Source organism: Borostomias antarcticus, assembly GCF_949987555.1.
Source record: "Borostomias antarcticus genome assembly, chromosome: 11".
NCBI classification, from domain to species: domain Eukaryota; kingdom Metazoa; phylum Chordata; class Actinopteri; order Stomiiformes; family Stomiidae; genus Borostomias; species Borostomias antarcticus.
In genome coordinates this window covers 157,024-184,966 of record NC_140244.1, presented here as the reverse complement: position 1 = coordinate 184,966, position 27,943 = coordinate 157,024, and the positions used below count along the sequence as shown (strand labels likewise).

Below are 27,943 nucleotides of genomic sequence, written 5' to 3'. Positions count from 1 at the left end.
TGGCAGAATTGAGATTTCACTTCCGTTTTCTGTACTTCCTTTGATCTAAGTTACTAGATCGCATTGTCAGACAGCACAGTCTGACGCGACCGACTAGTTCAAATACGATTGTTTAATTTACATTGAATACTTAACACCGTAATGTTCAACTTGATATGTATAAACCGACATCACAGTGCCAGGAAAAGTCTGGCAATCAGCCTCTATAGACGTTTTGGACCCAGCAGCTGTGCCTTCGGTGTATGCGGCCCAGTCCTCGTCTCGGTGGCGGTTTGTCCGCCATGTTGTCTCTGAGACAGCAGAAACCACTCAACACCGGCCAGACGGAAGGAGGGAACTCAAAAGTCAGCTTTGTGTGAAGGACTGGCGTCGTCGATTTGATAAAGAGAGGTAGGTAATAGGTATACATTTGGGAGTTGGCGTTTCTCTTCGTTAAAATGAGTCCCATTCAGCACCGAACCAGCAACCTGTTAGTCTGGCTGAGTGATTAGTGAGCTAGCTGGCTAGGTGCTAGCTATAACGTTCCGTGCTCAACCCGTTGATGCCTATTAACTGGGCTCAGACCCATTAGCTAGCTGCATGCTAGAAAGCTACCTAGCTTAGTGCTAGCTACATGCCCCACGTTGATAAACTCGAGTTTAAATGTAGTTAATTGGTAAGATAATTGGCGTAAGTAACGCGATCTAACCAGCTATCTAGGATGGCTAACGCTCGTCCTGATCAGGATAAGATAGCAGCATAAGAGCTATCTAGAGCTAGTTAGGTATCCTTATCTATCTAGAGCTGTTAGGTATCTATCTAGAGCTAGTTAGGTAGCTATCTATCTAGAGCTAGTTAGGTATCTATCTATCTAGAGCTAGTTAGGTATCTAGAGCTAGTTAGGTATCTATCTAGAGCTAGTTAGGTATCTATCTAGAGCTAGTTGGGTATCTATCTAGAGCTAGTTAGGTAGCTATCTATCTAGAGCTAGTGAGGTAGCTATCTAGAGCTAGTTAGGTATCTATCTAGAGCTAGTTAGGTAGCTATCTAGAGCTAGTGAGGTATCTAGAGCTAGTTAGGTATCTAGAGCTAGTTAGGTATCTATCTAGAGCTAGTTAGGTATCTAGAGCTAGTGAGGTATCTATCTATAGCTAGTTAGGTATCTAGAGCTAGTGAGGTATCTATCTAGAGCTAGTGAGGTAGCTATCTAGAGCTAGTGAGGTAGCTAGCTAGAGCTAGTGAGGTAGCTATCTAGAGCTGTTGGGTATCTATCTATCTAGAGCTAGTTAGGTATCTATCTAGAGCTAGTTAGGTATCTATCTAGAGCTAGTTAGGTATCTATCTAGAGCTAGTTAGGTATCTATCTAGAGCTAGTTAGGTATCTATCTATCTAGAGCTAGTTAGGTAGCTATCTATCTAGAGCTAGTTAGGTATCTATCTAGAGCTGTTAGGTATCTATCTAGAGCTGTTAGGTATCTATCTAGAGCTAGTGAGGTATCTATCTAGAGCTGTTAGGTATCTATCTAGAGCTGTTAGGTATCTATCTAGAGCTGTTAGGTATCTATCTAGAGCTAGTGAGGTAGCTATCTAGAGCTGTTAGGTAGCTATCTAGAGCTAGTTAGGTAGCTATCTAGAGCTAGTGAGGTATCTATCTAGAGCTGTTAGCTATCTATCTAGAGCTAGTTAGGTATCTATCTAGAGCTGTTAGGTATCTATCTAGAGCTAGTTAGGTATCTAGAGCTAGTTAGGTATCTATCTAGAGCTAGTGAGGTATCTATCTAGAGCTGTTAGCTATCTATCTAGAGCTAGTTAGGTAGCTATCTAGAGCTAGTTAGGTATCTAGAGCTAGTTAGGTATCTATCTAGAGCTAGTTAGGTATCTAGAGCTAGTTAGGTATCTATCTAGAGCTAGTTAGGTAGCTATCTAGAGCTGTTAGGTATCTATCTAGAGCTAGTTAGGTATCTATCTATCTAGAGCTAGTTAGGTATCTATCTAGAGCTAGTGAGGTATCTATCTAGAGCTAGTGAGGTATCTATCTAGAGCTAGTGAGGTAGCTATCTATCTAGAGCTAGTGAGGTATCTATCTAGAGCTGTTAGCTATCTATCTAGAGCTAGTTAGGTATCTATCTAGAGCTAGTTAGGTATCTAGAGCTAGTTAGGTATCTATCTAGAGCTAGTGAGGTATCTATCTAGAGCTAGTGGTATCTATCTAGAGCTAGTGAGGTAGCTATCTATCTAGAGCTAGTGAGGTATCTATCTAGAGCTAGTGAGGTAGCTATCTATCTAGAGCTAGTGAGGTAGCTATCTAGAGCTAGTGAGGTAGCTATCTATCTAGAGCTAGTGAGGTAGCTATCTATCTAGAGCTAGTTAGCTATCTAGATCTAGTTAGGTAGCTATCTAGAGCTAGTTAGGTATCTATCTAGAGCTAGTTAGGTAGCTATCTAGAGCTAGTTAGGTAGCTATCTAGAGCTAGTGAGGTATCTATCTAGAGCTAGTGAGGTATCTATCTAGAGCTAGTGAGGTAGCTATCTAGAGCTAGTTAGGTAGCTATCTAGAGCTAGTTAGGTAGCTATCTAGAGCTAGTTAGCTATCTAGAGCTAGTTAGGTAGCTATCTAGAGCTAGTTAGGTATCTATCTAGAGCTAGTTAGCTATCTAGAGCTAGTTAGCTATCTAGAGCTAGTGAGGTAGCTATCTAGAGCTAGTGAGGTAGCTATCTAGAGCTAGTTAGGTAGCTATCTATCTAGAGCTAGTTAGGTATCTATCTAGAGCTAGTTAGCTATCTAGAGCTAGTTAGCTATCTAGAGCTAGTTAGGTATCTATCTAGAGCTAGTTAGGTAGCTATCTAGAGCTAGTTAGGTAGCTATCTAGAGCTAGTTAGGTAGCTATCTAGAGCTAGTTAGGTATATAGAGCTAGTTAGGTAGCTATCTAGAGCTAGTTAGGTAGCTATCTATCTAGAGCTAGTTAGGTATCTATCTAGAGCTAGTGAGGTAGCTATCTAGAGCTAGTGAGGTAGCTATCTAGAGCTAGTGAGGTAGCTATCTAGAGCTAGTTAGGTAGCTATCTATCTAGAGCTAGTTAGGTATCTATCTAGAGCTAGTGAGGTAGCTATCTAGAGCTAGTGAGGTAGCTATCTATCTAGAGCTAGTTAGGTAGCTATCTAGAGCTATTAGGTAGCTATCTAGAGCTATTAGGTAGCTATCTAGAGCTATTAGGTAGCTATCTAGAGCTATTAGGTAGCTATCTAGAGCTATTAGGTAGCTATCTAGAGCTAGTTAGGTAGCTATCTATCTAGAGCTAGTTAGGTATCTAGAGCTAGTTAGGTATCTATCTAGAGCTAGTTAGGTAGCTATCTAGAGCTAGTTAGGTAGCTATCTAGAGCTAGTTAGGTAGCTATCTAGAGCTAGTTAGGTAGCTATCTAGAGCTATTAGGTAGCTATCTAGAGCTATTAGGTAGCTATCTAGAGCTAGTTAGGTAGCTATCTATCTAGAGCTAGTTAGGTATCTAGAGCTAGTTAGGTATCTATCTAGAGCTAGTTAGGTAGCTATCTAGAGCTAGTTAGGTATCTATCTAGAGCTAGTTAGGTAGCTATCTAGAGCTAGTTAGGTAGCTATCTAGAGCTATTAGGTAGCTATCTAGAGCTATTAGGTAGCTATCTAGAGCTATTAGGTAGCTATCTAGCTAGCTAGCCAAGTCAGCCATCCCGATTGCTGCTGCAAATTGCTGATTATCTGACGTAATAACCAGGTTAGCGTTGATAGCTTCTGGCTAATTTATCTAACGTCAGTTTTTCATTCGTTTCATTCCAACAACAATGCCGTCGGTCGTTGGTTCAAAGCCAGCTAGCTAGTGCTAACTAACCAGCTAGCTAGTACTAACTAGCTAAGCAAGGCGCTTGGCAAAGCAATGGCACTGGGCTTTACAATCAAGCCCACTTTGTATCGCTAACGTTGGCTAACCGAGTATAACGTTAGCTATGGGCAGTAAGAACCAGTCTGTAACGTTACCGGCACCTCCACAATGTAACACCCGGCCAGCTACTGACCTCTTTCAGGGCTTATACATTATAATAATATGGGTCCCTGAAATGGGTATAGCCAGCTAATTAGAATCGAATTTTAATGATTTAACTGATTATTGCTAGCACATATAAATAGATGTGTATATGGATATTAGATCTATAGCCAGTATTTTATTTATCATATTTTCAATGGCATGTCGATGTCCACACAGTATATTTGTCAAACTAAACTTCTCTGTTCACACACATTGGCAAGTAAGGGAAAGGCACATTTTCACAGCTTGATTAGAATCACATTTTCTGAACACACTGCTGTAGTCAGTTGACTGTAGACATGATTCTCCCCACCTCCATGTAGAATAATTCTACTACACTCAATAACCACTTAGTATTTTATCAAGAGAAATGACATGTATTGTGTACTCACTCCACTTCCAAGACATAGGCTTAGGCAATGCAATTGATTGGATTACCATGCTACCTTTGGTAGATGATGCATTCTGATGTGTACATCTTGTCAGATGGATCCCGTCCTACCCTAGTAATTAAGTGTGTCAATACTTAACAGATAATACATTTGCAGCTACTTTATGTAGTTAGGCCTGAAATTTAATTAGCCAAGGAGTCAAATTACTTGTATTACACTCGCATTGTTCAGTTTGAGTGCATCAAATACAAGTTTCAACCCATTGTCTTAGCATATGGTAGAATACTAATAAGCCTCATCATCTGCAAATGATGTCATAGGACCATTGGTGTTTAATCTGGTTATGTAATAGAACAGATAACTTTGTTTTTTCTACTATTCTTTTTCCAGAGGCGCCCCTGGTGGCTCCAGAGACGAGGCCCGTCCTTCACCACCTTGTCCTGTCTGGAAGAGTCTCCCCCCCTCCCTCCCCGCCTCCCCTCCCTCCCTCCCTCTTCTCCACCCATCCGTCACTGTGTGGTAAGGGCTCCTCCTCACCTCTGCCAAGCTGTCGGACATGTCAGGCCCCATGCCAAGCCGGGCGCGCGTGTACACGGAGGTGAACACACACCGGCCGCGGGAGTACTGGGACTACGAGTCCCACGTGGTGGAATGGGGGTACGTAGACCGTGACGGGGTGATGCACGCACATTCCAACAGATCGTTACAGGTGCTCCACGAAAACATGAGTGAAGAATAGAAGTCCGCACACTGTCTTAATGCTTCCAAGGGTGAATTTAATGCCACAACGTTTCGGCCGATGTGGCCTTCGTCCAGGCCACGTTGTGCCATTAAATTCCCCGTTGGGAGCATTAAGACAGTGTGCGGTATGTAGAACGTGCACACACAAAGTGAGGGTTAGGAATGATCAGTATGTCTATTTTATGTAATCAAGTTTTGTCATACTATTTAGAGGATAATGTCTTTTGATACGTTATATCTTCAATTTTAGGAATCAAGATGACTTTCAGCTGGTGAGGAAGCTAGGGCGTGGGAAATACAGCGAAGTCTTTGAAGCAGTTAACATCACCAACAACGAGAAGGTGGTGGTCAAAATACTCAAGGTGAGGACACAGTTGCCCCATTTCTACTAGGGAACTTAAGCCTGTGGGTTTAAACCTCAAAATTAATAAATAAAATAACTTCCAAAGTTATCCAACTTCCAAAATCGTTATTGTGTTTCCATTTGCTTGAAGACCCGCTTGTGATCCTCGCGCTCAGAAGAAACTAGGGCTTTTCCTCCACTCTGAATTTTGTGAGTCGAGTCTGATTCGCCTATTCAAACCAGAGATTCGCCTATTCAAACCAGAGATTCGCCTATTCAAACCAGAGATTCGCCTATTCAAACCAGAGATTCGCCTATTCAAACCAGAGATTCGACTATTCGTTCCTCCTTTTTCCCCCCATGTCTACCGTTGGGCTGGGTGGAGACCGCGGGAGTTGGGACAGCTGTCAAACTAACTCAAACTTGCAGGCAGCACAATAAAGACGCCTGTTTTTCTTGCTAAACATGAATCATCTAGCCCACATTGTCCATCTACTTCAGATGCCCCCATATTTTCATGCAGTTTCCCACAGTCTACATTAGGGTTGGGTGATTTGACGACAGTCTCAACTGCGCATTTCAAAGCGTGTGTGAATAGGCTCATGTGTTGAGCAGCAGTCAACAAGGACATGTTTTGGCTTCACTGGAGCATTTTCACAGACGTTAGACCTCAATCTGTCTATGGGAAAAAAATATTTTTCCAGCGGATATCTTGGTAAATACAAGAAGATTGATCTTGGAAAGCAGTTTTGTGTTGTGATATTCAGATTGGGAAATGTGCGTGATTGCTGGCGCACAGTAAGCTAGGCGCACAGGGGAGGGGAGAGGGGTCAGTAAGCTAGGCTCACAGTGGAGGGGAGAGGGTCTCCCTGCCTTCTTCCTCCCTCCGCTAGGCGCACAGTGGAGGGGAGAGGGGTCAGTAAGCTAGGCGCTCAGTGGGGGGGAGAGGGTCTCCCTGCCTTCTTCCTCCCTCCGCTAATATTAACACTCCTTTTACCGCACAACAAACATTTACAGTAACAGGCTAAATCATCCAAAACCAATGATTGGCCGGTCCCTATATACATCACAATGCAGGTGAATGGTCTTAGCCCAGCAGCTCATCTTGACAGTGGAGCAAAAAACCGACGACTCGACTTCAAGAATCTCAGGTGACTTAAGGGTCTCCGACTGATGATTCCACTCATCGACTTTGAGGGGGCAGCCCTAGAAGAAACCATAGCAACCAGGATGCCAGCTGCACTTGTTTGTTGTGATTGTTGCCATTTTATCGGCAGCATTAACAAACTTGGACGACTTCACTCTGAAGCAGGTAGCAACGCTTAGTTAGCTAGCCTGCTAGTAATGTTAGCCTGCCGGATAACTCGATAACACTACCGTTACTATGGCAACCATGGATCTACGTCGTGGTTTACAGATGTGGACCGAGGTGTTGAGGTACAGTAGGCTGGAAGCCCCTGAAATAAGCCCCCCTGAAGGCCCAAGGGACATTGTGGAAACAGAATAGGCACCAGGGCTAGGTTCTCAGGGCTAGGTTCTCAGGGCTAGGTTCTCAGGACTAGGTTCTCAGGGCTAGGTTCTCAGGCTTACGTTCCCTCAGTGGAAACGGTGCTATTGAATCCCAGTGCTTACTGCTGTAGACTTGAGTTATTGTGATCAAAACTGAGACAGTTGTCCTAAAAAAAAGGTGTTTATCCCCATTACAGCCTGTGAAGAAGAAAAAAATTAAGCGTGAGATCAAGATCCTGGAGAACCTTCGTGGGGGACCCAACGTCATCTCCCTCATCGACATTGTCAAAGACCCAGTGGTAGATATGCCTCCTATCTCTCTGTAGTGAGACCCAGTGGTAGATATGCCTCCTATCTCTCTGTAGTGAGACCCAGTGGTAGATATGCCTCCTATCTCTCTGTAGTGAGACCCAGTGGTAGATATGCCTCCTATCTCTCTAGTGAGACCCAGTGGTGGATATGCCTCCTATCTCTCTAGTGAGACCCAGTGGTAGATATGCCTCCTATCTCTCTAGTGAGACCCAGTGGTAGATATGCCTCCTATCTCTGTAGTGAGACCCAGTGGTAGATATGCCTCCTATCTCTCTGTAGTGAGACCCTCCTATCTCTCTAGTGAGACCCAGTGGTAGATATGCATCCTATCTCTCTAGTGAGACCCAGTGGTAGATATGCCTCCTATCTCTCTAGTAAGACCCAGTGGTAGATATGCCTCCTATCTCTCTAGTGAGACCCAGTGGTAGATATGCCTCCTATCTCTCTGTAGTAAGACCCAGTGGTAGATATGCCTCCTATCTCTCTAGTGAGACCCAGTGGTAGATATGCCTCCTATCTCTCTGTAAGACCCAGTGGTGGATATGCCTCCTATCTCTGTAGTGAGACCCAGTGGTAGATATGCCTCCTATCTCCTCCTATCTCCTCCTATCTCTCTGTAGTAAGACCCAGTGGTATATATGCCTCCTATCTCTCTAGTGAGACCCAGTGGTAGATATGCCTCCTATCTCTCTCTAGTAAGATGTCATGATCTTGTGCAGACTGCATAAACCTTCATATATCCCTGTCTTTTCAGTCCAGGACACCTGCGTTGGTCTTTGAACATGTCAACAACACTGACTTCAAGGTAAGACCATGCATTCGTTTGTGGCACTGAGAATATATTTAAGCAATAGACCGTTCGCTTATGTTTGCAAATGTTTAAAGAACACAAAGCTAACTGAAAAAAGATTTAAAATTGTTTGCAAATGTACAAACACAGTAGTTTCCTAGCACAGTGATACTTTGTCAGTTGGTTTAACCGTTCATTTTATATGAATATCAGTACGGTTCAGAATTCCTCTTGACCAATCACAACATGCGGTTGGAACTACTCGTTATATAATAATCCTTAAATATATCCTCTGACTCAAACCTCCTTTCTGGCCTGCCAGTTGTCTCTCTGTACTCTTGTGTGAATGTGTGGAAGCGTAGGTCCAAGAATAATCTGTGTCGTCAGTGCCATGATATTTCTCATCTTCTGGTTCTGTCCTCATTCACCGGTACATGCTGATGGCAGTTAGCTGCAAAAACATTTTTTTTTAATCATAAAAAGACATGACCAAAATGTTGATGTAGCTCTTGTTTGCTTGATCTCAATGTAAACCATGTAAAGTCTGATGCACTTATTTTGTTGACCCACCAGCAACTGTACCAGACCCTAACCGACTACGACATTCGGTTCTACATGTATGAGATCCTCAAGGTGAGAGACCGTCCGTCCCCGTGGAACTACGTTCTACTCTCACATCACAAGTCCCTGAGAGCGTCAGCATTTACACATATATAAGAACCGTACCCGTGGAACTACGTTCTACTCTCACCCCACATCACAAGTCCCTGAGATGCGTCAGCATTTACACATGTATAAGAACCGTACCCGTGGAACTACGTTCTACTCTCACCCCACATCACAAGTCCCTGAACTACGTTCTACTCTCACCCCACATCACACGTCCCTGAGAGCGTCAGCATTTACACATGTATAAGAACCGTCCCCGTGGAACTACGTTCTCCTCACCCCACATCACAAGTCCCTGAGATGCGTCAGCATTTACACATGTATAAGAAAAGTCTTGTTTGGCTTAGTGTGATGATAAACCATCTGTTCTCCTCATGAGTGTGTGTGTGCGTTGCTAGTAGAGACCAGTAGAGACCACAGCTGTTCAGTAATCTCTGCCCTATTGGATTACCGAGGGGAAGTGTTACCGTGTGACTAACAGGGTGGTTTGGTCTCTTGCTCTGCAGGCGCTGGACTACTGTCACAGCATGGGCATCATGCACAGAGACGTCAAGCCACACAACGTCATGATCGACCACGAGCACCGCAAGGTCTGGTTACAGCCAATAGGGAGGATTGAATACATTGCATTTCACTAAGTTGAGCATGCATGTAATTCCCTGTGGAGAGTAATAATAATAATAGCAGTTTTATTAGTCACTAGTCCAGTTCTATTTTGAGTTAATGTCTTTTGGTCTATTGATTGGTTCATCTTCCTGCTCGCTACAGATGACCATCAATTACATTATGAGCTAAGACGGACGATTCAGAGAGAAATGTAAAAATACACGAATAGAGAAATGATATTCAGCTGCAACCCTGTGGTGTTTGTGTCCAGCTGCGCCTGATTGACTGGGGTCTGGCGGAGTTCTACCACCCGGGCCAGGAGTACAACGTCAGGGTGGCCTCGCGCTACTTCAAAGGACCAGAGCTGCTGGTTGACTACCAGGTACGTCATCTCATGAGTGCTTAACCCTTTCGATACGACCACGTCACCGGCAACATTTAAAAAAATATCTAACAAATATTTAATAATATTAAAAAAATATCTAATAAATCTAAAAAATTCCTCACTCCAACACTTACTGAAAGCTGAGAAACTGTGCTTTCTAGTATTATAGGAAAAATCTAATTTATATTTGAAATGTTGTCAATGTACTTTAAGGGTTAAAAGGGTTAAAAGGTGGTTACAGATGGTGGGCAGTTTATTTTATTTATAATAATGAAGGAGCTTTGTCTGCAACCTGTCAGTAGTGAACATCAATGAAGGGAAATAAATGTCCGTCCTGAACACTTTTATACTCGTATTGAGGCCTACAGTGTGGATTGTTAGTGACAATTCTGAGTTTCCCTTGAGTTTTTCCCCCAAAGACCTTAACGAGCAGACTCGCTGCTGTGGTGGGGTAATCTTAACGAGCAGACTCGCTGCTGTGGTGGGGTAATCTTAACGAGCAGACTCGCTGCTGTGGTGGGGTAATCTTACAAGTACTATAAGATCATGGTAGCGTGCCCGTTTGTACCGACACCACCTCCATCTCACACTTGTTGTCTTCCAGATGTATGACTACAGTCTGGACATGTGGAGTCTGGGTTGCATGCTGGCCAGTATGATCTTCCGCAAGGAGCCGTTCTTCCACGGCCATGACAACTACGACCAGGTAGAAGCTCTCCACTGTGTTCTCAGGCCTGAAAGGTCATACTAATTACCGGTAAAGACGAGGACCTGGCAACCCATGACAAGGACCTGGCAACCCATAGCTGCGTGACTAATCAGTGCTCCACTGTGCTTTTCATCCAGCTGGTGAGGATAGCCAAGGTGCTGGGGACTGAGGATCTCTACGACTACATCGACAAGTACAACATCGAGCTGGAGCCTCGCTTCAACGACATTCTGGGAAGGTGTGTGTGGTTCCACTGTTACAAACAACAACAACACATCTGTCCTGATGAAGGTCTAACCGAAACGTTGGCAGAGAGAAAGTGTGTGCGGGAGTCGGTCATTTCTCATTTGGTTCCGGTGTTACGCCAAATGTTTGTCAATAGAAAATACACAGACTTTTTTGAAAAATGTAACTGTAGATCAAACGTTCAATAGTTCAATATTAGTGGTATTGTATGGAACATTAGTCTTAGTCCCGTCACATACATCTCAGGTGTTATTATAGTTGTGGGTTTCCCAGTGTTGGGGAATCACCTGCCAATAAAGGGCTGTTTGTAGTTCAAACCGGCCCGTTTGAACTACAAGAGCCAGAACTGAACTGGGTAAAAAGGCCTTTAAATGTTCTGCCCCCGCTACCTGGAACGATGTGCAGAAGGACTTCAAACCCTCAGATCTCAGAACTCTGGGGGAACTCGTCAGTTTTACAGGACAGAGAAATGAGCTCTCTTGGTCCTGTGATGGCTGTGTCCTGTAATCTCACTATTGTGAGTGTGTAGTTTACCTGTTTGTGTGTTTTGTTGTAACCATGTTTTTATGCTGCCATTTTTGTCCAGGTCGCTCTTGGAAAAGAGGTTTTTAATCTCAACGTTTTTTTTTACCTCGTTAAATAAAGGATATTGATTGGTTGATTGATTGATTGCCCGCCTCTGATTGGTCCTCCAGGCACTCTCGTAAGCGGTGGGAGCGCTTCGTCCACAGTGAGAACCAGCACCTGGTGAGCCCAGAGGCTCTGGACTTCCTGGACAAGCTGCTGCGCTACGACCACCAGGTCCGGCTGACCGCCCGCGAGGCCATGGACCACCCCTACTTCTGTGAGTAAGGGAGCATGGACCACCCCTACTTCTGTGAGTACGGGAGCATGGACCACCCCTACTTCTGTGAGTACGGGAGCATGGACCACCCCTACTTCTGTGAGTAAGGGGGCATGGACCACCCCTACTTCTGTGAGTAAGGGGGCATGGACCACCCCTACTTCTGTGAGTAAGGGGGCATGGACCACCCCTACTTCTGTGAGTAAGGGAGCATGGACCACCCCTACTTCTGTGAGTACGGGAGCATGGAGCATGCATACTGCATACTGCATACTGCATACTCCATCAGCCAGTTAGATATCGGGCTGAGGTCAAACAGGTGATATGCTGATAGTGTGCAGTAGGTGCTGAATTGAAATTGAAATGTATATTGATCTGCATTGATAAATAAGAAATCTGTTCCCAAGTACAAATCTACATTTGTATACAGTCACACGGATACATGCATGAAAGAAAATAAATCCTTTTCAACTATCACAGTTGAAAAACACCACAACAAGGATTCTTCTTGGCTTCTCTCTTGTGATGTGAGTGATGTGTGTGTGATGAGATGTGTACTCATTAGAAGTGTGTGTTTACTCATTAGAAGTGTGTGTTTCTCTCTCAGATCCCATAGTGAAGGAGCAGTCTCGCATGGGGGGGCCGGCCAGCCTGGCGGGGGGGAACCCTGCTGGGAGCACAGCCAACATGATCACGGGTGAGTATTAATACTCTCACTGGCCGTGTGGTTAGTGTCCGTCCTGAGGTTGGGAGGTTGGAGGTTCGATCCCCGGCCGAGTCGGGTACTCAGTCCCTCCCTGCTTGGCACTGAGCCTCGAGGGTTGTATTGGGGGTGAGTCCCTGTAACATACTAGCGGCGTCATGTCCAGGGGGTGGACTTGTACATCAAGCTGCCTCACGCTAAGGAGTCAGGAGATAGGCTCCTCCCCTATGGGCCACTAGGCTCCTCCCCTATGGGCCACTAGGCTCCAGAACCATTGGTCCTTAGGCCTACTTGCCTAAAATATTCTGTATTTCCTACTCTATGGTAGTAGTGAGGGGAAACTTTTCCATTAGTATTCCATGAATACATCCACATGACAAAAGAGTTTGATTGTGCTAGGCTTCTTTAAATCTGCATTTGTTTACAATTGTAATGATGTTCTCTTGACTGAGTCCAGACTGCTTTAAGTCCTGTTTCTCCCCCTTGTAACAATAGTTATGACGTTAATTTGGGATAACTATTTGGTTTAATTCAACCATCTTCCTTGCACAAATCATTGTAATAGATACCAAGCTGTTTTCAATGTAGGTATATTTAGTATCAGAGTATCAGATTTCCAGTACAGTTATTAGTTAATTAGGTTTATGTGTCACATGTCTCGTTCTCTCAGGCATCTCGGCGCTGCCGGCGTCCACGGCCCTGGGTCCGCTGAGCGGCTCGCCCGTCCTCAACGCTGCCACCAACGCCCTGAGCACCCCCGTGCCCGCCGCCGCCAGCGCCCCCCAGTGATTGGATGACGCCCGCCACAGCCAGGGAGAGCAGCCAATGGGGCGCCCCCTGCTAGTCCATCCCACCTCTACTCACTCAGCCACGACTGGTCCCCGAGGCCCCCAGGAACACACACCTCCCCTCCCTGAGGCCCCCAGGAACACACACCTCCCCTCCCTGAGGGCCCCAGGAACACACACCTCCCCAAGGCCCCCAGGAACACACACCTCCCCGAGGCCCCCAGGAACACACACCTCCCCGAGGCCCCCCGGGAACACACACCTCCCCGAGGCCCCCCGGGAACACACACCTCCCTGAGGGCCCCAGGAACACACACCTCCCCGAGGCCCCCCGGGAACACACACCTCCCCGAGGCCCCCAGGAACACACACCTCCCCGAGGCCCCCAGGAACACACACCTCCCCGAGGGCCCCAGGAACACACACCTCCCCGAGGGCCCCAGGAACACACACCTCCCCTCCCTGAGGCCCCCAGGAACACACACCTCCCCTCCCCGAGGCCCCCAGGAACACACACCTCCCCGAGGGCCCCAGGAACACACACCTCCCTGAGGGCCCCAGGAACACACACCTCCCTGAGGGCCCCAGGAACACACACCTCCCCGAGGCCCCCAGGAACACACACCTCCCCTCCCCGAGGCCCCCAGGAACACACACCTCCCCTCCCCGAGGCCCCCAGGAACACACACCTCCCCGAGGCCCCCAGGAACACACACCTCCCCTCCCTGAGGGCCCCAGGAACACACACCTCCCCTCCCTGAGGGCCCCAGGAACACACACCTCCCCGAGGCCCCCAGGAACACACACCTCCCCGAGGCCCCCAGGAACACACACCTCCCCGAGGGCCCCAGGAACACACACCTCCCCGAGGCCCCCAGGAACACACACCTCCCCTCCCCGAGGGCCCCAGGAACACACACCTCCCCGAGGCCCCCAGGAACACACACCTCCCCTCCCTGAGGGCCCCAGGAACACACACCTCCCCTCCCTGAGGCCCCCAGGAACACACACCTCCCCTCCCTGAGGGCCCCAGGAACACACACCTCCCCGAGGCCCCCAGGAACACACACCTTTGATGCAGTGTCGTCTGAACAATATATATTTTTATTTTTTGTTCTTTTGTCTTCGAATGAACGTGTTAAACCCTACATTTGAAATGAATGTTCTGTGTAGTTGACATATACAGGTATTCCTTTCATTTTGACAAAGTGACAAGATAACTGATGTGTATGTATGTGTGCTTGTATGTTTACTGTCCAAAAAGCAGTCACATACGTGGGTGAGGAGGGACATGGTTCCCCCTCCACACGTTGTTTTGTACATTACAGACACTGGTCAGACGAAATAGTTAGCAAAAAGAAGGGACTGTAGCATTTGGACCAAAAGGAGCACATCTGTTTAGTTTACAAATGCAGCATTGTCAAAACAAGACTTGGCAAAACCATCGTAAGCAATTCCTGTATCTAAATAAGAATATAGAGCTCTTCTACATGGAGATCTTCTACTGGAGGTCTTCGCCTCGTTGGGAGAGTCGTCTCCACGGCATATGGAAGTGCTTGGTGCTGTTCTTTGCTCAGATGTGTGTTCACACTGAAGCTGCCTCACTCACCTTATACTAAATGACACGTCAACACTTCTGCCTGAATAGTTTTGTCTTACCTTTCTACTAGACCAGATACCAGTCTTCTTTTGATATACTGTAAGGGTTCCCTGATCATCTGTTCACTTGTTTTTCCAACTGAAATGCTTTGGAGTGCTGGAAGTTATTGGGCTGAAAAGGCCTTGATGACGATGTAGTCAATCCTGTTGAAAGCCAGGCAAAGCAATGTGTTCAGTTTTGTTTTTTTACTTTCTCAAACTTGCTGCTTTCCTGTTCCTTGAATTACTTCAAGTTGTAACCAAAGTTTACTCCATCTTGGGACGAGGAGACTGACCAAACCTTGTTAGTTTTGTTGGATAAATGCTCTTGGAGGTGCTCAGTGACTTGATTACTGATGTGTGGAGAACATATTCTCTTCATATGGGAAGTGTAAAATGAAAAATCACAACATAATACAAAGGCACCAGATGGTTAAGTTGACTGATGTACTATTTCTGTACCTGCTGTTTGGACCAGAGAAGATGAGGCGTAGCATTTTATTTTTTGTATTTAGTTTGTTTCTGAGGTAGGTTTTGTGATCGACATAATATGGCTTCACTTATCCATGGAAGGAGTGAACATGAAGGGTTGAATTTTCCCAGTGTTTTAGTGCCAGAGACGGAGACCCTGTTGTACATACGCCTCCTTTTTTTTCATTGGAAATCTCTCGACATGCAATGATTACAGTACATGCATACATCAACCTGATAAGGTGTACGAGTCCTTACATCACTGTATATATTTTTATGTCCCCATGTAGAAGACTAGTATTTGAAAATATTTGTGTAAATAAACACGTGTTTTATTTATCAAGAATGTCTCCGGTTTGTTCATGCTCTTGATTTCTCTCGCAGCGCTACGCTTGACCTGTCATTTCAATATCTGGCTTTGAATTGTGTGTAGTTACTGATGCGTAGATGTCTAGATGTCCTAAATGTAAATCTAAATATTCTACCGAGTTAACAGGATGGCATCATGACATCAAAACAATTGTGCTTTATTGTTCTGTTCATCAGCGACGAATCAAATATGAATTATACCTAAATACATGTTTGACTACAGTGCAACAAATTAATCGTACACCATGTTACATGGTAACAATGATCTGGGAACAGACGATCCTAGTTGATCGTAATACAGACGACAGCATCATGTCTTCAGTCAAAGTGCATTACAGGAGGCCTAGGCCATAAAATACACTCATTCACCTGCTTTGTATGTTTCACACGTTGCAAACGTGCTTTATAAATAAAGTTGACCTTGACCTTGAACACAACTGCCTCCATCAGTGTGCTGAGCTGACGAGCTGCACTCTCTGATACCCGGGGGAGACCAGCCTCCTGCTGATGATGCTGCAGCACGGCTCGCTCGCCTCCGCCCTGCTGGAGAGAACGGGTTGGGAGGTTGAGCTGAGCTTCTGATCACAATCAAAACAAACGTCTATTTGAATGGGGCCAGTCTGTAGTGTTCAGTCTGTAGTGTTCAGTCCGTAGTGTTCAGTCTGTAGTGTTCAGTCTGTAGTGTTCAGTCTGGAGTGTTCATTCTGTAGTGTTCAGTCTGTAGTGTTCAGTCTGGAGTGTTCAGTCCGTAGTGTTCAGTCTGTAGTGTTCAGTCTGTAGTGTTTGTGGTACCTTTGTAAACAGAGCTCCCTGTCTATCTGCTCTAGAGACTTCCCCTTGGTCTCTGGTAACAGGAAGTAGAAGAACAGCACAGCTGCCGCTCCGATCAGGCCATACACAAGGAATGTCCCGGATAGACCAATCACATCTGGGGACAAAACACTAGACTTCACCTCTTGCTATTGTAACCCCCCCACCCCCCCCCCCAGTAATTCAATTTGTTCCGAGATACCGTTGTAGGAATGGTTAACCTTATTTTCAATATGGATCACCTGTTTTCTACCCTTGACAATGTTCATTGCGATGCGAGCTCAGGTTATGTTTATAATATGACATCAAGTATTCAGAACCCAACAACCAAAGCTTGGCATGCATGTTCTTGTAGATACATTATCTACTTTCAGTGTGAGAATAACACATGAAAATTGGGTAGACTATCCAAGGATAACATTCATTTTTTCTATATATGTTTCTATGAGAGATTTCAGGATTTTGATCCATTCAAAGATACTGTACAATATGCTACTACAAACAGATGACAGTGAGTGACAGAGACTTACCTATGACATTCAAGAAAGAGAAAGTGACCATCAGGTTAGCGGCCCAGTTGAAGCAGCTAGTGAACGCAAACGCTCTCCCTCTTATACCAGCAGGGAATATTTCACTCAGAATAAGCCAGGTCACTGTTAAAAAAACACAAAACAATACACTAAGATTTAGGAACATTTACGTCAAGGGGAATTGTAAAGTTTGCTAAGTTTGTAAAACTATTGGATGCATTTGCTAGATACCAAACCAAAGCTATCAGAAATATTTGGAAAGTTAGCTGGTGTCCCATGCTTGACTCATAAATGTACCAAGGATCCCAGTGCAATCTCTCTAAAACCTGCAATAGCATATTAATGAATGTTATCACTAGGCCTGTCTCTCCCATCTCTCGGTAGATCATTTTAATCTAATAGGATTGCTGGTAAATTGATAGGTTATTCATGTGATTAGCCTTTTTCTTGTTACCCATTTAAATCTTGATGAACTTTTCCTGAACTACAAGGGCACTTACTTGGTCCAAATCCAACTGAATAGGCACTGACCACCGCCATCATACAGATGAGGATGATCCAATTCACCACTCCATTATGAGCATCTGGGGAAGGCACTGAAGTAGGAGAGCTGGTACCATTGAAAGTCTCTGTGAGTTTCCCCACTTCTATCTGGTCCAGGTGTTTAAGACCACCATCAACAGACATGTCAGAGATAGACTTATTGTCCAGGTATAGATGTGACAGAGTTGTGGTGCCATTGATGTTATCCCCAGCGCTACATGGTCTCTTCGCAGTCAGCGCCACGCGTCCACTCAGAAGTCCGATGGTAATCAAGCCCATCGCCATCACAGAACATCCACCAATAAGCAGAGGCCTGCGGCCCACCCGGTCGGCAAACACCATGGAGACCACGGTGGCGATCACTTTCACCACCCCCAAGCCCACGGACGCCAGTACGGCGGAGGCATCGCTCTGGAACCCCACTGAGTGGAAGATGGTGGAGGCGTAGAAGAGCACGTTGGGCTGACCTGTGAACTGTTGGAAGATCACCAAGCCCAGCCCGATGGTGGTCCTGGTCCTCATGTTGTCCTTACGGTGAAAAAGCTGCAGGACACTGTACTGTATGTTATTATCAAGTCTGTTTGAGACATGTTCCGTGTCGTCTACTTCCTGGTTTTCAGTGGATTGAATCAGGCCTCTTTCACCTTGACTGCCTGCCCTTTGGCTTATAGGTGCTCCGGCATTGGATGGAAGAAACCATATGGAGACAAACTGAACCAAACACGGCACAATGGCTAAGTCAAACATATATTTCCAACCTTCCTTGCTATCGGCCAGGATGTAATTTATACCATATGCCGCCAGGATGCCCACAGTAATGCCAGCTTCGTAAAGGGTCACCAACAAGCCCCTGTGTTTGGGAGTGACCATCTCTGACACAAAGATACAGCAGGACATGGAGGAGATGCACATGGCAAAGCCAACTGTCATCCTGCTCACCACCAGGGCCAAGAAAGAGCTACTGACCACAACAAGGCTCCCAACCAGAATGAGGACATTACTCAGGAGAATTGAGTTCCTCCTGCCATAGCGGTCAATGAGACACCCCCCCCCCAGGGAGGCGAGCAGGGCGCCCACTAGGAGGGCGCTGACCACAGTCTCCTGTTGGAGGCAGGTGAGCCTGAATTCTGCCTGGAGCTGGAGTAGGGCGCCTGAGATGATCCCCAGCTCATAGCCAAAGACAAGGCCACCGAGGGCGGATATCACACTGGAGAGGACCAGGATGGAGCAACCTGTAAGATCAAAAGAGTGTGGGTAGAGGTTTAGATTAGTTTTCGCTGACAGTGACAACTTTCAAGAAAGAATTATACATCTAGGTGTACAATTTACCTCTATTGTGATATTTTACATAGAGGGACATTTGGATGAATGTACTTGAAATTTACACCAACATAGGCCTTGTCTACAAGATAGACCTACTTTTGTGGTGGCAATCCTTAAATATATCTGAATACCCAATTCAAACAAATGCCCCGTTCAAAAGACATATTTTTGTAAGTAATCCAGCTACTATGGATAGGAAACCAGTACAGGGTTTCCCAGCAGGGGTGTCTTTGATGTGCAAAATCTGTTTAGAGGTACTGTATGTAAATAAATCTGGCACCCCTGGCAGTAGCTCCCATTGATACAACTAGAGGACGCTCTGCCAATTCTATTTAAATTTTGTAGTTAGTATTTAAAATCTACAAAGTTTTCAGATTACCTGCATGTGAAGTCTTTCCAGTGTTTATTAAAAAAATCTATAGACAGAATAAGGTTGGCTATACATTGTTTTTCTTCAGTGCCGCCAGCGTTTTTATATTTTAACTTTTCACGAGTAGGCTACAAATAGACCAAATAAAATACATTTCACTCACCCATTATTTAAGCAGGTTATTTATCTTTTCCAATAACCTGTACATTTCAATTGAAGCTACCTGCAGGCTGGACAGCGATTTCCCAAATGTCCTCTACAAAAAAAAACAGATCAGCAAATTACAAAATCAGCAAAACAGAGAATAAGAATATGATGCGCACTGTGCGCGTGTCCAGCACACATGGTCCAGCATGAGAGCACCAGTCATGTAGTCATGACAACTCCCTTGTTGATGCACATGATTAGACCACCTGAGATCATCAACAGCCCTGGATCATAATAACAACACTTAGTTGCCCTGGATAATAATAACAACAAAAATGAGCAATGGGATCCAGAATCAATGCTATCGCAGCCTAAGCACAGGCGGCAGAATGACAAGGCGTTGATGAATTTAACGTGTCCTTAAACAGGCTCGCCAACTGCAATATCAATCACAGGCTAGAAGTTTTTAAGTAAAACGACTGATTGTTTAAGCTTTTTTGCACTGTACGCTATGCGAAGCCTAAATATATGTAACCCTAGTAACCCTAACCTATATAGACACATTCCGCGCATTGTCTGCAGGCTACTTACCATCATTCACTTTGACTCTGGCGGAGATGCTCCTCGGACAAGTCAAAGACCCAGACGAGGACAAGTCAAAGACCCAGACGAGGACAAGTCAAAGACCCAGACGAGGACCAGTCAAACCAGACGAGGACAAGTCAAAGACCCAAACCAAGTCAAATCAAACGCATCTTTCACCAGGAAGTCTGAGCTACGTGGCAGAGCAGAGCAGCGTCTCAGATTGCAGGGAACTTTTTGCAGCCAACTTTTCCCCATGACGCCAGAGGCCGACATCTTCCAGACCACATTCACACAGGGCTGCTGGAGCAACTCTAGAGCAATAACGACATGCAAATGTTGTGAATCAGCTTGACCTTGGGAATCAAAACTGTCAGTAACTGAAATGTCTATGGTAGAGTTTAGTCTACATCCACATACTTTCAAAACAGATAACGTCCATGGCTTGGCAAAGATTTTGTAATTGGATTTGGGTGTAGGCTATTCTTCTAAATACTTTATTTCTACACTGTTAAAACAGGCGTATACGCATGAATAACATCAGAAAATAGGCAGATTGAAACAAGTCATTGATGTGTAACCGTGTAGCCTGAGTAGGCCTCGCCTGTTTCTGTCACTGTTTTAATCACGTTGCTGTTAAAGTGCCCTTATGCTACTTTTGAATATGTTTGTACAATTAGGCTACTGCTTAATATGGATTAGATTTGTGTTTTACACTGTTAGTCATATTGTACATATTGCAGCTATTGGTTATTACAGCTGATCCCTAATGGCCTACTGAACTGTCAGTTTGTTTCGTTACACGGGACGAGGAGGCTGTTTCAGAGGGGGGGGGCTTGGGCGGTTTGGAAAGTGAAAGTAACTTGTTGAGGAGCTGCGCCTCCAGACACAGACGCACTTCTTTTTGGAGAGTGTTGTTTTTGGAGCTTATCTAACGCATTCCAGTTGGAAAGGTGAATGTCATTGAAATGGCGAGAGGAAGAAGGACCAGGGAGCTCTTCATCCTTCGAGGGATGCCTGGATCAGGGAAGTCCCGTCTTGCACGCAGGTAAATGTTTAGTTTAGTTTGAGCCTAGGGCTGAATAACGGTCGTAGGCCTAGAGTGTTGCAAAATGGCGGAGCTGAGGGGCATTACAAATGGCGGAGCAGAGAACTTCAGAAAAAACGCGATTCACGCTGTCAACTTCATTTCAGTGTAGCCTAACTGCATTGTGTTGTCCAGTTTGTTGGCTATCTACTGTGCAATATTGATTATCAAATCAATAGAACTTTGTGCAAACGACAATTTGTGAGTGACACTGACATATGTGTGGCCAAATAGTAGCGACGAGGTCAGAGAGCAAGGCGGAAGCTGTGGCTGTGTAGAAAGAGAACCAAAATAGTCATAATAACAGGCTGAATCCACTATCGGGATTACAAACGCATCATTACCACACTACAATTGTTTTTCACTGCCGTTGTTTTCTCGTTTGGAAATACATGGAAGTGAATGCAGCTGACGTCTAACTGGCTCATTCATTTCTAAACGCGAGCATTGTACTCAAGCATTGTACTGTTTGGATTTCAAACACATGATTTTTTAAAATTTTTATTTATTTAAATAATTCCTCTTCCTCTTCAAAAAGCCTGGCCCCGATCCAGTGTTGCGCAACAGCTGTACTTCCTGTTTTCCCCTTCTCATGGTTATGTGTCTGTCTTCCCCTTCTCATGGTTATGTGTCTGTCTTCCCCTTCTCATGGTTATGTGTCCATCTTCCCCTTCTCATGGTTATGTGTCCATCTTCCCCTTCTCATGGTTATGTGTCTGTTTTCCCCTTCTCATGGTTATGTGTCTGTCTTCCCCTTCTCATGGTTATGTGTCTGTCTTCCCCTTCTCATGGTTATGTGTCTGTCTTCCCCTTCTCATGGTTATGTGTCTGTCTTCCCCTTCTCATGGTTATGTGTCTGTCTTCCCCTTCTCATGGTTATGTGTCTGTCTTCCCCTTCTCATGGTTATGTGTCTGTCTTCCCCTTCTCATGGTTATGTGTCTGTCTTCCCCTTCTCATGGTTATGTGTCTGTCTTCCCCTTCTCATGGTTATGTGTCTGTCTTCCCCTTCTCATGGTTATGTGTCTTGCAGCTTAACAGCGAACGAAGGAGAAATATACAGCACAGATGACTACTACGACAGGGATGAAGCCGGGGAATTCGTTGACGTCAGACGGAACCTGCAAGCGGCACACAGCTGGAATCGAGAGAGAGGTTTGTGTGGGACGGGGCTACAGGTTGAAGGTTGTTACGTTTGGCTATGGTCTGCATAAATGTGTCTGTGGCTGTCATGTGACTGGATTCATAAATGTGTCTGTGGGTGTCATGTGACTGGATTCATAAATGTGTCTGGGTGTCATGTGATGTGTCTGGGTGTCATGTGATGTGTCTGGGTGTCATGTGACTGGATTCCCGCAGTTTTCGATGCCGTCAGAAGAAGAGACCAGTTTATCGTGGTGGACAACAGCAATCTTCAGAAATGGGAGATGTGGCCGTACGTGCAGATGGTGAGGACCAGGGGGTGAGGAGGGGAGGGAACTATGGTGAGGACCAGGGGGTGAGAGGTCATGAGGAGGGGAGGGAACTATGGTGAGGACCAGGGGGTGAGGAGGGGAGGGAACTATGGTGAGGACCAGGGGGTGAGGAGGGGAGGGAACTATGGTGAGGACCAGGGGGTGAGGAGGGGAGGGAACTATGGTGAGGACCAGGGGGTGAGGAGGGGAGGGAACTATGGTGAGGACCAGGGGGTGAGAGGTCATGAGGAGGGGAGGGAACTCTAGAGAGTGGACAAGTTTGACATGATTACACTCCGCACTGTCTTCACAGGGATTCTATCATGGGTACTTCATCACAATTTTGGAAACGTCCATCAAGATCCCTCTGCAGACTCTCTTTGAGTAAGAGTGATGATCATTTTATTTTTTATTTAACCTTTATTTCACCAGGGAGCCCATTGAGAGCGAGGTCTCATTTTCAATGGTTCAATGGCTGTTAGTATTAGCGTACTATCTGGCTCAGCTGAGCTTAAAGGAAAGATTTGCCCCATTTGAATTGTTGTTTTGTCTGTCTCTGAGGGATATTCTATCAATTCCCAGGATCATTTTTATTATCAAGTGTGTCTCGAGTTACAGCCAATCACGTCTTCATTAATACAGCTGGTATGATGGTGCATAGTGATAAAACACCTTTCATTATAACAGTAGTTAATAGGAAAGTTTTCAGTAACACTTTATATGAAGGGGTGTGCATAAGACTGACATGACGCTGTATTAACGCTGTCATGACACTCATAACAATGACATGTCACATGAAGAATCTTTCTGAATGTTTTTGAACAAAAACAGTCGTTGTCATTAAGTGTCATTTGGTCAGTTATGTAATTTTTAATGCAAAGCTGCAATGATTGTGTTTCCACCAGATGCGTGAAGTGATCAAACTTGTTTCTTCAGTAATTGAATTTAACGTACAGTAGGTAGTCAGTGTACTATACTCACCAGAACTCACAAGTGCATTTCCTTTCTAAACAAGTGACTAAGAGCATGATGTAGTGGTGAAGCCAAAGTGCATAAGCAGCCAAATCTAAATACAATAGGCTCTTTAAGAGGGAGGATCATGGTAGTACTTATTGAAGAGGTGAGTTTGGAGACTCTGCTGTCCTGACGCCAGTCGTCCTGAGGTAGCCCAGACTGTCACGCTGTGTCTCGAGTTACAGCCAATCACGTCTTCATTAATACAGCTGGTATGATGACACAGTGATAAAACACCTTTCATTACAACAGTAGTGAATAGGAAAGTTTTCAGTAACACTTTATATGAAGGGGTGTGCATAAGACTGACATGACGCTGTAATAACGCTGTCATGACACATAACAATGACATGACACAAATAATCGTTATGAATGTGATGATGTCTTGTTATGACAACTTGACAATAACCAAGACGACATAACATGTCATGTGGAAAAAGTACAAGTCCTACCCCCCCCCCCCCCCCCCCCGACCGCTATGCTCGGCTACCTCAGGACGACTGACGTCAAGACAGCAGAGTCTCCAAACTCACCTCTTCATTAAGTACTACCATGATCCTCCCTCTTAAAGAGCCTATTGTATTTAGATTTGGCTGCTTATGCACTTTGGCTTCACCACTACATCATGCTCTTAGTCACTTGTTCAGAAAGGAAATGCACTTGTGAGTTCTGGCGAGTATAGTACACTGACTACCTACGTTAAATTACATTATTGTAAGTAGCTTTGGATCAAAGTTTGTGCTAAATGACTGTAATAAGTACAGCCAGCTACCTAGCATACGCCAGACACATCAAGTTAAGAGGCTGCGCTACATACGCAGCGTGTCCAAACCTTTTGGACAACCTTGTTTCTCTCCGTCTCAGTGTGTCACTCTGTCAGTGGACATCTGGCTCCAGCCTGGAAACCACAAGCTATAGCCCTGGAACAACTTCTAATCACTGCCTTCTTCACACCCTAAAAGTGAAGGAGCACGCGGACAAGAAACAAGTTTGATCACTTTTCCGGTTCTGTCTGAGCTGTGGCCTTGCAGCAGCCTGATCTCGCCAGCTCACATTCCATTTCCCTCCACAGATCAGTCTGGATGTACAACCGTTCTAACGGAATCCACTAGAACAGAACATTGTTTGTGCCAATCACAACCGTTTATCTAATATGGGGCGGGTTTAATAAGATGACGGAACAGAGGAGCGCCGTAGAGGCATTTTCACTGATTGGTTGTAGGTCGATCCAATTGTGTCCAGAGACTTTTTGATCTACGCCCGTTGGTGGGAATCGGAAGGAACTGTGAGTTTCCAGACCCTTCACATCTTTTTGAATTGGGTCTGTTGAAGCCCGGCTAGCCTCGCAGTCCACGTTGGGCACAAATGAGGGGGAAGTGGGATCGGTGGACACGCTGGTACCTGGACCTCAGAACACAGGGTCACACATGAAACCCCTGACCCACCGGGCCGTCGTGAACATCCGTGAGCGTCTGGACGCTTCTGAGATGCTTCTGAGATCTGGTGGAAACACAATCATTGTCTAGAACGGCCGTGGTCAACTGGCTGCCGTACGGTAACCAGAACGCACCGCAACTGGAGTCAGTGGAATTTGAGCGTTATGCACACCCCTTTTTGATAATTAGCTGCTACAGTAGGTCATGTTAATTACAGGTTATGTTGTCTAGGTTAATGTCAAGTTGTCATAACCGCACACCAAGGCAATGGTTATAACTAGCTAGCTACAGTAGGTAATGCAGTAGGCTCACCTCATGTAGGCTACACACCGTATTTAGATAGGAGAGAGTGGAGCAGTGCAATGCTCTGTGGGAAGTGTAGGAAACAGGCAAGTTGGAATAATTTGTGATTAATTAATTGCACCATCATGAAGGGAAACTAAAAATCTTTTTTTATGAGCAACGGTGCCAAATACTGATTTAGTAATTGTATTTTACTACAATACATAGTAAGTAAGTAAGTAAACTTTATTTATATGGCGCCTTTCACAGCACGAATGCACAAAGCGCTTCACAATACAAAGTATGAGTATACACATATGTATGATAAGAATATGGGTGAATCTTTCCTTTAAGATCTCAACTTATTATTCAGTCTATCTTGTTTGACCTTGAAGGATTCTGGTAGTGTGGAGTTCAGGATTCAAAGTTGAAGCAAACGATGATTATTTGAAAGGTTTTGATAAATGCAGTAAAGTCAGTGTGTCCAGAACAGTGAGCACCTGTCCCCAGCCCGCCTACTACGTTCTCCTCCAAAGCATCGAGGTCTACTGTCTCAGGGTGCGTTCGTTAATGCGCTCGGAGCGCACGGAAATTCAGAGCGCTCCGAGCGTCCCCGTTCGAAAATTCAGAGCACTGCATTCTGGGAGCACTCAGTGCACACACTGGGTGCTCTGGCTGAACAGACGGTTTGTCCGAGCAAACTGACCGTTTTTAAATTAACTGATTTCAGAGCTCTATGACGTTGAAACCTTCTCAGAGCGCGTTTACAACCACACCCTCATTATACGACCACACCCTCATTATATCTACCACACCCTCATTATACGACCACACCCTCATTATACGACCACAGCTCATTATACGACCATACCCTCATTATATCTCTACCACACCCCCATTATACGACCACACCCTAATTATACGACCACACCCTCATTATATCTCTACCACACCCCCATTATACGACCACACCCTCATTATACGACCACACCCTCATTATATCTCTACCACACCCCCATTATACGACCACACCCTCATTATACGACCACACCCTCATTATATCTCTACCACACCCTCATTATATCTCTACCACACCCCCATTATACGACCACACCCTCACTATACGACCACACCCTCATTATACGACCACACCCTCATTATATCTCTACCAAACCTGATAAGACTCGATGGGAAGGAGAACTAGTTATCTTACCACCATTTCTAACCGTAGAGAAACCCTTTGGAAAAATGTAACAGATAAAACCATGTTAGGTCCACAAGGTGCTGTTTGGAACCCAAAAAGGTTCTGTTGAATTTGAATTGAATTGAATTGAATTGAATTTGAATTGAATTGAATTGAATTTGAATTGAATTTGAATTCAAATTTGTTTGACCTGAAAAGGGAACTCATATCAGGACTCTTATCAGGAACTCATATTAGGAGTATTCTTCTACTGTTACAAATGGTAGACCACAATCTAGCTCTCTTTTTTTTAATAGTATTACCTTTAGCAAAGTATTTATTATCCTCCCCAGACGGATTAGAGGACGAATCTCAATGGGTGAGCTGGAGGAGAAGCTCAAAGGGTATGAACGAGCGCGGAGGTTTTGGGACGTCTTCTACAACTTCAGTGGCAAGAGAAGGTGGGGAAAAATGGACGAGGGGCGCGAGAACAACCTCTGGCAGTGAGACGGAAGAAGAAGGCTGATGAGCATTACATTACCCTCAGTTAGCACGCACTTTTATCTAGGGTTGCACATTTCAAGGTATTTCATTAATCGATAACTGTTAACCTTAAAGGTATAATATGTAATATGTGGATTATTTCCCCCATCTAGTGTCTAAAGATAAGAACTGCAACAACACAACGTATTGGTTGCAAAAATGCCAGAGAATGCGCTGTTTCAGTTATACTGTGATAAGATCTTCACTCCGAGAGGAACATAACGTTACACTAATCAGTAATCACAATCAAGTATTTCAGAGGGCCATGTAATAAGTTACGTTAGATGCTGTAGTGTGGAGATAATATTAGGTCTGGCTATGCAGATTCCAAGAAAGATAACGATAGCTAGTTAGCTAGTTTACCGGTCTAGTAGAAAAGTAGCCATGTCACCATGCGACTTTATCCCATGAAACTCTATAAACTCCGTCCAAAGTCTGGCACGATATTTATCCGACTTTTGCTCCTTCTTCCGTCACTGAGCTTTTGAGATTCGTATCGCACGGTTCGCCGGGGCTCAGGCGGAGATGCAGGACGACGAAACTCGGCCATTTAACCAAACTTTTACCAAACGTTTAGCTGAAAAGAGAGAGCGGAAGTGGACGGAAAAGCTGCCGTTTTATAGTCGCACACACACTAACCAACATCTATAATGCTGCTAATTCATGGAAGTATAACATTAGCTGGCTGCTGCTAATCTCACAGTGGTGAAGCTAGAACCTGGCAACCCAGCGCCCAGTACCAACGCTGTAATATTATTGGCTGGTATGATATCAACAGTGTCATTGTCGGGCTGTCAAAATTTCATAATGGAATAATTTCAGACAAAATATAATTTTTTATGGAAAAGCAATACTTTTACTCTGCAGCCTTCGCAAAGCCCTATGGATGTATTATTTTTGAAAAAATGTTTCTTTTAATCCACATATTAGATATTATACCTTTAACAAACGATATTTGATTAATTGATAAGAACGTCCCACGCTGGACTGCGCTTTGCTCGCTTCATTTTTGTGTCGTCTTCCGCTGTGTCGTTGAAATTTCCCGGCATCCCAATTAGCCTTCATGTAGCCAATAAAAAAAAACATTTTTA

At 44.9% G+C, this 27,943-nt stretch overlaps 3 protein-coding genes across 3 annotated transcripts; 2 read left to right on the top strand and 1 right to left on the bottom strand.

Annotated features, from left to right (window-relative positions):
- The first annotated feature begins 302 nt into the window (after positions 1-302).
- Positions 303-13,478, top strand: csnk2a4 (casein kinase 2, alpha 4 polypeptide). Its single transcript, XM_084446326.1, has 13 exons — positions 303-390; positions 4,818-5,084; positions 5,419-5,530; positions 7,218-7,319; positions 8,087-8,137; positions 8,696-8,755; positions 9,298-9,381; positions 9,669-9,779; positions 10,387-10,488; positions 10,629-10,729; positions 11,433-11,581; positions 12,189-12,278; positions 12,955-13,478. The coding sequence occupies exons 2-13, from the start codon at positions 4,984-4,986 to the stop codon at positions 13,071-13,073; spliced, it is 1,182 nt and encodes a 393-aa protein (XP_084302452.1). The 5' UTR covers positions 303-390; positions 4,818-4,983; the 3' UTR covers positions 13,074-13,478.
- Positions 13,479-15,996: 2,518 nt separating this feature from the next.
- slc2a10 (solute carrier family 2 member 10) lies at positions 15,997-19,327 on the bottom strand (the record flags this gene model as incomplete). Its single annotated transcript, XM_084445689.1, has 5 exons — positions 19,290-19,327; positions 17,391-18,665; positions 16,891-17,013; positions 16,343-16,478; positions 15,997-16,090 (listed from the first exon to the last, which is right to left on the bottom strand). Exons 1-5 carry the CDS (start codon positions 19,291-19,293, stop codon positions 15,997-15,999), a joined length of 1,632 nt encoding a protein of 543 aa, XP_084301815.1. The 5' UTR covers positions 19,294-19,327.
- Positions 19,328-20,734: 1,407 nt separating this feature from the next.
- LOC311314876 (NEDD4-binding protein 2-like 1) lies at positions 20,735-27,916 on the top strand. Its single transcript, XM_084445398.1, has 5 exons — positions 20,735-20,903; positions 21,974-22,095; positions 22,300-22,388; positions 22,708-22,778; positions 26,663-27,916. Exons 1-5 carry the CDS (start codon positions 20,824-20,826, stop codon positions 26,814-26,816), a joined length of 516 nt encoding a protein of 171 aa, XP_084301524.1. The 5' UTR covers positions 20,735-20,823; the 3' UTR covers positions 26,817-27,916.
- Positions 27,917-27,943: the final 27 nt, after the last annotated feature.